At 22.8% G+C, this 11,035-nt stretch overlaps 2 protein-coding genes across 2 annotated transcripts; both read right to left on the reverse strand.

The window, feature by feature from the left end:
* Positions 1–98: 98 nt before the first annotated feature.
* LOC142229313 (uncharacterized) lies at positions 99–5,222 on the reverse strand. Its single transcript, XM_075299863.1, has 3 exons — positions 5,076–5,222; positions 816–948; positions 99–222 (listed from the first exon to the last, which is right to left on the reverse strand). Exons 1-3 carry the CDS (start codon positions 5,170–5,172, stop codon positions 147–149), a joined length of 306 nt encoding a protein of 101 aa, XP_075155978.1. The 5' UTR covers positions 5,173–5,222; the 3' UTR covers positions 99–146.
* A 626-nt stretch (positions 5,223–5,848) lies between these two features.
* LOC142229787 (uncharacterized) lies at positions 5,849–8,430 on the reverse strand. The gene is made up of 3 exons (XM_075300365.1): positions 8,313–8,430; positions 8,108–8,240; positions 5,849–6,007 (listed from the first exon to the last, which is right to left on the reverse strand). Exons 1-3 carry the CDS (start codon positions 8,407–8,409, stop codon positions 5,920–5,922), a joined length of 318 nt encoding a protein of 105 aa, XP_075156480.1. The 5' UTR covers positions 8,410–8,430; the 3' UTR covers positions 5,849–5,919.
* Positions 8,431–11,035: the final 2,605 nt, after the last annotated feature.

An 11,035-nucleotide genomic window follows, 5' to 3' on the forward strand; every position in this document is an offset into this window, starting at 1 on the left:
TACATAAATCCACTAATCAATGTGTTTCCCAATATCTCAGTAACTTTTAAAGATTATTTCTTTAAATCAAGTAAAAAAGTTTTAGGCTCCCTACTATATATATTTGAAATATATTTATTTGATTTCCTCTGTCATTATAATAAAATTTAACATGCGCTACAACATTCAGGGTATGGTTTGGAGTAGTCGGGTTTACCACATGTGGGAGTACCTCGAGTGCAACTGAAATGAAGGGAAAATCGAAAATTAATAGATATTTGTGAGTTAATTCCAAAGATTAACACAGAATAAAAATATTGACATAATATAAACCTAAATTTTAGGACATGTATGTTAAGGATGAATTTCTTTAAAATAAAAAAAATAAATAAAATAAAGTTCATAATATTTGCTTTAAAATTTTTGCCTTATACTTTGATATTGGAGCTCCTTCATTAATGTTGTGTTTTTTGGAGCAAGGCCAATATTTTTTTTTGAAGTAAAGAAATGTATATTTTATTGTACGCCCTTCTGTCCGGCTGTCCGTCCGTCTGTTGAAATCACGCTAACTTCCGAACGAACCCAGCTATCAAATTGAAATTTGGTATAGGTTGTTGTTATTAATATTTAAATTAACTGGGATATTTTCATTGAGTTACATAAAAAATGAACCCACCATGAAAGAAAAAAGAAAATTTTAACATAAATATTTTACTAATTGCCTACAACGGAAATTTTAGGCTAGATGTCTTCCTATTTTTTTATTTTATCGTACAGAAGCCGTATATTTGAGTAGAAATAAAGTAAAATAAAATTTTTCTTTTCAGTGTACTTACTAAGATGCATCAACTATATAATCTTCTCGGCAATACATTTTCACACATAAATATTCAATATTCGTGGGATAGATTGTCTCATTCACTTTGAATGTCAATTTATGGTCCTCATCGTAGCAGTGATTATCCAGAGCTAAAATAAAAAATAAAAAAACAAAAAAATAGTCTACGAACCACTTAACTTATCACAGATCCAATTATACACGATTATTCGTCATCTCAATACCTTTCCATTAAGTACCAACACCGATATAATCGAACATTTCTAACTCGTGATATAATTTGTTTAGTGAAAAAAAGAGCGAAAAACTAAAAATAACCGGATATCTCAAAAACTGTTCCATATTTTTTTTACATTTTTTTCGAATTCAGCAGATCAAAATACATAAGAAAAGTCTCCTCTCGTCAAATGTACATTTTCAGTGTAAACTAGTGTTATCTGCTCTATACGCGTTAAGTCGCCTTAGCACTAGAGGTGTGCACGTGACACGAAATTGTCGTGACTCACGAAAATTTTCGTGACTCACGCGTGAGTCGTGAGTCACGCTCATGGCAACGGCGTGAGTGTGCGTGAGCGTGATTAACAAACCAAAATGTCGTGCGTGAGCGTGAGTCACGAAAATATTATCTTCGTGAGTGTGCGTGAGTAAAGATTTACACTCACGAAAATAATCCTGCTCACCAACATAAAACGCTTAAGAGTTAAATTCATTTACAATTTTAGTGACACCTGGGATGTTAAGAGTGTAATAACGCTCTCGATTTTAATAATGCTCATGTTTTCAGACGCGTCGCTAAGGTAAATTACTCAAACAATTGTTCGTGAGTCACGACATTTTTCGTGAGTCACGATATTTTTCGTGAGTCACGACATTTTCGTGAGTGAGTGTGCGTGAGTACAAATTTTCTTTTCGTGAGTGTGCGTGAGCGTGAGTTCTAGCAAACAATATCGTGCGTGAGTGTGCGTGAGTAAGATTTTACCGTCGTGAGTGTGCGTGAGCGTGAGTAAAATATTACTCACGTGCACACCTCTACTTAGCACATTGCACCACCGACGGAGTTGCCTTATGAACGTATAACGAATATTTTAACCCTTAAATGCGCACTGTATCTTTTAAGATACAACCAGAAAAGAATTCGTATGTCTTAAATTTTTGACCTAATTCTATTAAATCAAGCTTGTTGCATTTAATACACCAAAACGCTAATTTTTAAAATACGTTTTTCCGGGAAATTTGTAATCTGCAGGCAAAATTAAAACTAAAATTTTGACCAAATTACAAACAAACAAAAAATAACTACAATATAAATAATATTTACCAGAGTTGAAAGTAATGTGGGTAAAAAACTGTGTAGTGTGAAAATATCTTTATTATCTACTAAGATCAAATTGTTTATTTGTGAACAAAAACAACCACTATTTTTTCAAAAAAAAAAAACATAAATACTTTTTTTTTTGAAAAAATGAGGTATGCAGATGTTTTTTTTTACCATTTTGCATATTATATATTTTTTCGGAGGAATCAGTGATCTTATGCATTTTTCATGGCAAAAAAAATAAAAACAAAAAACGAAAGCCGTTCATGAAATCGCCCATGGACAAAACCGTGAACATTCCGTTTTGATTTTTAGAGAACGTTTCCGTTTCATTTTGTTACCATCCGTTTACGATTTTGGAACGTATTTTTTTCTATTATATTAGAAAACAACACTATAGTGTATAGATCGCGTGTAACCCGATACTCAAATTGGACTTTCGGATTGGACTTTGGACCAAGATTTTTCCAAAATTTGACCAAAATTTCTACCAGGCGACATTTTTCCAAATTAAATTAATATTATTTAAAAGTTAAAATTTTTCCAAAATTTTACTTCGATAGAAAATTTTGTCAAGTTTTTATTTCTATACAAAAATTTTATATATAAAATTTTGTAAAAATTTCATTTCTATAGAAAATTTTGTCAAAATTTTATTTCTATAGATAATTTTATCAAAATTTAGAAAATTTTGTTAAAATTATATTTCTGTAGAAAATTTTGTAAAAATTTTATTTCTGTAGAAAATTTTGTCAAAATTTTAGTCCTATATAGATTTTTGTCATTTAAAAGTTAAAAATCTTCTAAAATTTTACTTCGATAAAAAATTTTGTCAAATTTTTATTTCTATTCAAAATTTTTATATATAAAATTTTGTAAACATTTTATTTCTATAGAAAATTTTGTCAAAATTTTATTTCTATAGATAATTTTATCAAAATTTTATTTCTATAGAAAATTTTGTCAAAATTATATTTCTGTAGAAAATTTGGTAAAAATTTTATTTTTATAGTAAATTTTGTCAAAATTTTATGTCTGTAGAAAATTTTGTCAAAATTGTAATTCTATAGAAAATTTTGTCTAAATTTTATTTCTATAGAAAATGTTGTCTAAATTTTATTTCTATAGAAAATTTTGTCAAAATTTAATTTCTATAAAAAATTTTGTCAAAATTTTATTTCTATTGAAAATGTTATCAAAATTTTATTTCTATAGAAAATTTTGTCAAAATTTTATTTCTATAAAAAATTTTGTCAAAATTTTATTCCTATATACATTTTTGTCATTTAAAAGTTAAAAATTTTCCAAAATTTTACTTCGATAAAAAATTTTGTCAAATTTTTATATCTATTCAAAATGTTTATATATAAAATTTTGTAAACATTTTATTTCTATAGAAAATTTTGTCAACATTTTATTTCTATAGATAATTTTATCAAAATTTTATTTCTATAGAAAATATTGTTAAAATTGTATTTCTGTAGAAAATTTTGTAAAAAATTTATTTTTATAGAAAATTTTGTCAAAATTTTATTTCTGTAGAAAATTTTGTCAAAATTTTATTTCTATAAAAAATTTTGTCAAAATTTTATTTCTATAGAAAATTTTGTCAAAATTTTATTTCTATAGGAAATTTTGTCAAAATTTAATTTCTATAAAAAAATTTTATTTCTATAGATAATTTTATCAAAATTGTATTTCTATAGAAAATATAGTCAAAATTGTATTTCTGTAGAAAATTTTGTAAACATTTTATTTTTATAGAAAATTTTATCAAAATTTAGAAAATTTTGTCAAAATGGTATTTCTGTAGAAAATTTTGTAAAAATAGTATTTCTATAGAAAATTTTGTCAAAATTTTATTTCTATAGATAATTTTATCAAAATTTAGAAAATTTTGTCAAAATTGTATTTCTGTAGAAAATTTTGTAAAAATTTTATTTCTATAGAAAATTTTGTCAAAATTTTATTTCTGTAGAAAGTTTTGTCAAAATTTTATTTCTTTAGAAATTTTGTCAAAATATTATTTCTATATACATTTTTGTCATTTAAAAGTTAAACATTTTCCAGAATTGTACTTCGATAGAAAATTTTGTCAATTTTTTATTTCTATTCAAAATTTTTTATATATAAAATTTTGTAAAAATTTTATTTCTATAGAAAATTTTGTCAAAACTTTATTTCTATAGAAAATTTTATCAAAATTTTATTTTTTAGAAAATTTTGTAAAAATTTTATTTCTATAGAAAATTTTGTCAAAATATTATTTCTATATAAATTTTTGTCATTTAAAAGTTAAAAATTTTCCAAAATTTTACTTCGATAGAAAATTTTGTCAAAATTTTATTTCTATAGAAAATTTTGTAAAAATTTTATTTCTGTAGAAAATTTTGTAAAAATTTTATTTCTATAGAAAATTTTGTCAAAATATTATTTCTATAGAAAATTTTTTAAAAATTTTATTTCTGTAGAAAATTTTGTAAAAATTTTATTTCTATAGAAAATTTTGTAAAAATTTTATTTGGTTAGAAAAGTTTGTCAAAATTTTATTTCTATAGAAAATTTTGCCAAAATTTTATTTCTATAGAAAATTTTAAAATTTTATTTTTATAGAAAATTTTGTCAAAATTTTATTTCTATAGAAAATATTGTCAAAATTTTATTTCTATAGAAAATTTTGTCAAAATTTTATTTCTATTAAAAATTTAGCCAAAATGGCAAAATGTTTTATAGGAGTAACATTTTGCGATTTTGGCTAAATTTTTAATAGAAATAAAATTTTTACATAATTTTCTACAGAAATACTATTTTTACAAAATCTATTCTACAGAAATTCTACAGAAATAAAATTGTGACAAAATTTTCTATAGAAATAAAATTTTGAAGTTTGAGACTTTTTGAAAAAGAAAATTAAACCACAAAAAAGCACTTGGTAACACTTACTGGGATGTTTTCTATTTCCATAACTTCTGAATCCTTGTGATGTGACCACTATCAATAATGATAGGAGACAAATGACGATGTATTGCTTGCCAAACATTTTGCACTACTAAACCTTATATCATAATATTTTTTTATTTTATTAAATGGACGGAGATAATGTCCAATGCAAAGTCGACTTGAAGTCATTTGTTTTTTCTATTTTTTCTTATCATTCTAAGAAATTGGCAAAATTTTTTGTTAATTATTTGCCTCCATGATTTTCTAATAGTGCACAAATTAGGGATGCCGTTTTTTGCAATGAATTTCCAGTTGCACACGAAAAAATGTTTCTCTGATTCAATCACGAAATTAATTGATGCAATTAATTTTTTAATTGCATCAATCAATCACAGAAATGATAGTATAAATTAACAAAATATAATTTATTAAATTAAAAAATTTATTGATACTATTAATTTTTGTGATTGATTCAATTGTTTCAATTAAAAAATTTGTTGAATCAACAAAATTTTTAAATGAATATTTTTTAAAACTCAATTTAAAACTCAATGCAAAACTTGTAGTTAAATTTTTTTTCTGTGTGAGAAAAACATCAATTCTGCCTGAACAGCACGTAAGTGTGTCTTTATTTTCTACACAGAGAAACATATTTAGATGTTATTTGTTTTCTGTGTAGAAGATTATAACACCCTTACGTGCTGTTCATTAAAGAATTTGAATTCAAACACCAAGTGGCTTCCTTAGAGTCTCCTAGTTAATAATAAAACCAAAACTTCATTGTATTAAATATTTTTATTGACGAATTCGTAGTATCAACTTGTAACGTTATTTGGTAGGATCTCTATTAGTTAACTTTGCAATCGCTGCAACAATAAGGAAAGGGTTTTGAATAGTCGGGCTTCTGACCGCATGTTGGTTGACCTCGAGGGCAGCTGAAAAATAAATAAAATATTAGAAACAATATTAGTAATTTAATAAATATACACTTATTACACATCATTATTTCTATAGAAATAAAATTTTGCAAAAATTTTGTATAGCAATAAAATTTTGCAAAAATTTTGTATAGCAATACAATTTTGAACAAATTTTCTATAGAAATAAAATGTTGACAATATTTTCTGTAGAAATATAATTTTGTTAAAATTTTCTATAGAAACAAAACTTTGACAAAATTTCATATAGAAATAAAATTTTGTAAAAATTTTCTATAGAAATAAAATTTTGACAAAATTTTCTATAGAAATAAAATTTTGACAAAATTTTCTATAAAAATAAAATTTTGCAAAAACTTTCTATAGAAAGTTTGCCACCGTGGTGCAATGGTTAGCATGCCCGCCTTGCGTACACAAGGCCGTGGGTTCGATTCCTGCTTCGACCGAACACCAAAAAGTTTTTCAGCGGTGGATTATCTCACCTCAGTAATGCTGGTGACATTTCTGAGGGTTTCAAAGCTTCTCTAAGTGGTTTCACTGCAATGTGGAACGTCGTTCGGACTCGGCTATAAAAAGGACGTCCTTTGTCATTGAGCTTAACATGGAATCGGGCAGCACTCAGTGATAAGAGAGAAGTTCACCAATGTGGTATCACAATGGACTGAATAGTCTAAGTGAACCTGATACATCGGGCTGCCACCTAACCTAACCCAACCTAACCTTCTATAGAAATACAATTTTGACAAAATTTTCCAAAAAATAAAATTATGACAAAATTTTCTATAAAAATAAAATTTTGACAAACTTTTCTATAGAAATAAAATTTTGATAAAATTTTCTATAGAAATAAAGTTTTGACAAGCTTTTCTATAGAAATAAAAATATATATATAGAAATAAAATTTTGACAAAGTTTTCCATAAAAAAAATTTGACTAACTTTTCTGTAGAAATAAAATTTTGACAAACTTTTCTACAGAAATAAAATTTTGCAAAAATTTTCTATAGAAATAAAATTTTCAAAAATTTTCTATAGAAATAAAATTTTGCAAAAATTTTCTATAGAAATAAAATTTTGACAAAGTTTTCCATAAAAATTAAATTTTGATAAAATTTTTTATAGAAATAAAATTTTGACAAACTTTTCTATAGAAATAAAATTTGGACAAAATTTCCTATAGAAATAAAATTTTGCAAAAATTTTCTATAGAAATAAAATTTTGACAAAATTTTCTATAGAAATAAAATTTTGACAAAGTTTTCCATAAAAATAAAATTTTGCATAAATTTTCTATAGAAATAAAATTTTGACAAATTTTTCTATAGAAATAAAATTTTGCAAAAATTTCTTGGAAATAAAATTTTGCAAAAATTTCTTGGAAATAAAATTTTGACAAAATTTTCTATAGAAATAAAATTTTGCAAAAATTTTCTATAGAAATAAAATTTTGCAAAAATTTTCTATAGAAATAAAATTTTGACAAAATTTTCTATAGAAATAAAATTTTGGCAAAATTTTGTAAAGAAATAAAATTTTGACAAACTTTTCTATAGAAATAAATTTTTAGCAAAATTTTTTAAAGGAATAAAATTTTGCAAAAATTTTCTAAGAAATAAAATTTTGATAAAGTTTTCCATAAAAATAAAATTTTGACAAAATTTTCTATAGAAATAAAATTTTGACAAAATTTTCTATAGAAATAAAATTTTGACAAAGATTCTATAAAAATAAAATTTTGCATAAATTTTCTATAGAAATAAAATTTTGACAAAATTTTCTAAAGAAATAAAACTTTGGCAAAATTTTCTATAGAAATAAAATTATGAAATTTTTTTTATAGAAATAAAATTTTGCAAAAGTTTTCTATAGAAATAAAATTTTGACAAATTTTTCTATAGAAATAACATTTTTTTACAAAATTTTCCATAAAAATAAAATTTTGACAAAATTTTCTATAGAAATAAAATTTTGTCTAAATTTTCTATAGAAATAAAATTTTGACATAATTTTCTAAAGAAATAAAATTTCGGCAAAATTTTCTAAAGAAATAAAATTGTAATTTCCTGCGGCTTTTAAGTATATCTTTGTGAATACTTACTAGTCAATATTCAGAGAGTAATCGTCACGACATGTTACTTTAACACATTGATAATCAACATTTGTGGGAAGCAAAGTCTGACCCACTTTAACGGTTAAATCGTGTTTATCATCGTAACAGTGATTCTCCAAAGCTGAAAGAGGATGCATATTTTATGAAAATAATTTTATATCAAATTACAATTTAAAATATAGTTTTAACTTACTATGATGTTTCTTATTGAAATATTGTATGGCTCCTTGGGATGCAACCAAAGCAACAAATGCTAAAAGCACACAGACGATTGCTTGTTTCTGGAACATGACTAACCACTGAATGAAATGCTAAGAAGAATAACCGGCGATTTTATAAACAAAAATAATTTCAAATAAAATATAATGTAATATTTGAATGATAACTTTATGTAAATTATGAATCCATATTTTAGAATGTCAATGTGTCTTATCACAAAGCCATAGATTATGACCCCCTCCCCTCCCCCCATTAGCAAGAAAAAAAGTCAAAATTTCAAATTATTGAAATAGGTCAATGTTTTGTAGATGATTCGTATAAAGATAGAATGGCATATCAAAATAAATAAAATAATAAATAAATTAATTTGTCTTTATGTGCATAGCCTCAAAATAATATAATATACTTACTGTCAACTACATGTTACAAAGTAATTTAGCCAGCTTACATTAATCGTCTTCAAAACATAAAAAAGTGAACGAATTTTATTAGTATTATTTATTAGTAAATTCATTTGATTTATATTTTACAAAATTACTTATGACTCTAATTATAATCTATATGTATATGGAATACCAGATACCCTGTTGCTAGTGTTAGAATATACATACACTGTATGAAAACAGTCTGTATACAAGCGCTTTATATTTTTTTATAAAAACGATATTATTTGTACAAAAATGGAAATGGAGAAAAAAGTAAATCACAAATAAATGTAATGATATTCCAGCTGTAAGTTGCGAAATAAAATTCAATTTCACGGCAACCCTACAATATATTGAGCTACCATGTAGCGGAAGCGGTTTTGTACATCGGGAAAGTCTTCGTACAATAACTTTAACCTGTGATTTCGTAGAACGATTAACAAAGATGCAAATTGTATTTTTTATTTATTGATAATTAATAGAAGAGTGTATAGGATAGATTACATGATTTTCACAAATTCAAAGGGATTAGTGTTAGCAACTTTAAAAATGCAGGGCGAATTTTAGCGCCACAATTTTTCAAAATTTTATTTTATAGAAAATCTTGTCAAAATTTTTCTATAGAAAATGTTGTATAAATTTTACTTCTATAGAAAATTTTGTCAAAATTTTATTTGTATAGAAAATTTTGTCAAAATTTTATTTCTACAGAAATTTTTTGTCGAAATTTTATTTCAATAGAAATTTTTTTCGAAATTTTATTTCTATAGGAAATGTTGTAAAAAAATTTTTTTATAGAAAATTTTGTAAAAATTTTATTTTTATAGAAAAACTTTTGTCAAAATTTTGTTTCGATAGAAAATTTTGTGAAATTTCTATTTTTATAGAAAATTTTGTCAAAATTTTATTTCTATAGAAACTTTTGTCAAAATTTTATTTTTATAAACAAAATTTGTTAAAATTTTATTTCTGTAGATAAATTTGTATTTTTTTTTTTGTAGAAAGACAATTTTGTTAAAATTTGATTTCTTATAAAATCTTGTCTAAATTTTATCTTTATAAAAAATTTTGTCAATATTTTATTTCTATAGAAAATTATTCAAAATTTGTTTTTATAGAAAATTTTGTCAAAATTTTATTTCTAGAGAAAATTTTGTCAAAATTTTATTTCTGTAGAATATGTGATCTAAATTTTATTTCTATAGAAAATGTTGTCAACATTTTATTTCTATATAACATTTTGTGAAAATTTTATTTCTATAGAAAATTTATGCAAAATTTTATTTCTATAAAAAATTTTGTCAAAATTTTATTTCTATACAAAATTTTTGACAAAGTTTTCCATAAAAATAAAATTTTGTATAAATTTTCTATAGAAATAAAATTTTGACAAAATTTTCTATAGAAATAAAATTTTTACAAAATGTTCTATTTAATTTCTATAGAAAATTTTGTCAAAATTTTATGTCTATAGAACATTTTGTCAAAATTTTATTTCTACAGGAATTTTTTTTCGAAATTTTATTTCTATAGAAAATGTTGTAAAAATTTTATTTTTAAAGAAAATTTTGTAAAAATTTTATTTTTATAGAAAATTTTGTCAAAATTTTATTTTGATAGAAAATTTTGTGAAATTTTTTTTTATAGAAAATTTTGTCAAAATTTTATTTCTATAAACAAAATTTGTTAAAATTTTATTTCTATAGAAAATTTTGTCAAAATTTTTTTTCGATAGAAAATTTGTTAAAAATTTTATTTCTATAGATAATTTTGTCATTTTTTTTTTTGTAAAAAGACAATTTTGTCAAAATTTTATTTCTTATAAAATTTTGTCTAAATTTTATCTTTATAGAAAATTTTGTCAATATTTTATTTCTATAGAAAATTTTTCAAAATTTGTTTTTATAGAAAATTTTGTCAATATTTTATTTCTATAGAAAATTTTTCAAAATTTGTTTTTATAGAAAATTTTGTCAAAATTTTATTTCTATAGAAAATTTTTCAAAATTTGTTTTTTTTTCAAAATTTTATTTCTATAGAAAATTTTGTCAAATTTTTATTTCTATAGAATATGTGGTCTAAATTTTATTTCTATAGAAAATGTTGTCATTATTTTATTTCTATATAACATTTTGTCAAAATTTTATTTCTATAGAACATTTATGCAAAATTTTATTTCTATAGAAAATTTATGCAAAATTTTATTTCTGTAGAAAATTTTGTCAACAATTTATTTCTATACAAAATTTTGTCAAAATTTTATTTCTATAGA

The sequence above is a fragment of the Haematobia irritans genome, chromosome 3 (assembly GCF_050003625.1).
Source record: "Haematobia irritans isolate KBUSLIRL chromosome 3, ASM5000362v1, whole genome shotgun sequence".
Taxonomy (NCBI): domain Eukaryota; kingdom Metazoa; phylum Arthropoda; class Insecta; order Diptera; family Muscidae; genus Haematobia; species Haematobia irritans.

Bases quoted from the DNA above. Each gene is read 5' to 3' on its own strand.
- LOC142229787 (XM_075300365.1), bottom strand. From the start codon at position 8,409: ATGTTCCAGAAACAAGCAATCGTCTGTGTGCTTTTAGCATTTGTTGCT. The intron at 8,241-8,312 runs GTAAGTTAAAAC...ATCCTCTTTCAG, and splicing joins TTTCAATAAGAAACATCATA to CTTTGGAGAATCACTGTTAC. The intron at 6,008-8,107 runs GTAAGTATTCAC...TTTATTTTTCAG, and splicing joins TACTCTCTGAATATTGACTA to CTGCCCTCGAGGTCAACCAA.
- LOC142229313 (XM_075299863.1), bottom strand. From the start codon at position 5,172: ATGTTTGGCAAGCAATACATCGTCATTTGTCTCCTATCATTATTGATA. The intron at 949-5,075 runs GTAAGTGTTACC...TTTTTATTTTAG, and splicing joins TGGAAATAGAAAACATCCCA to CTCTGGATAATCACTGCTAC. The intron at 223-815 runs GTAAGTACACTG...CCTTCATTTCAG, and splicing joins TATATAGTTGATGCATCTTA to TTGCACTCGAGGTACTCCCA.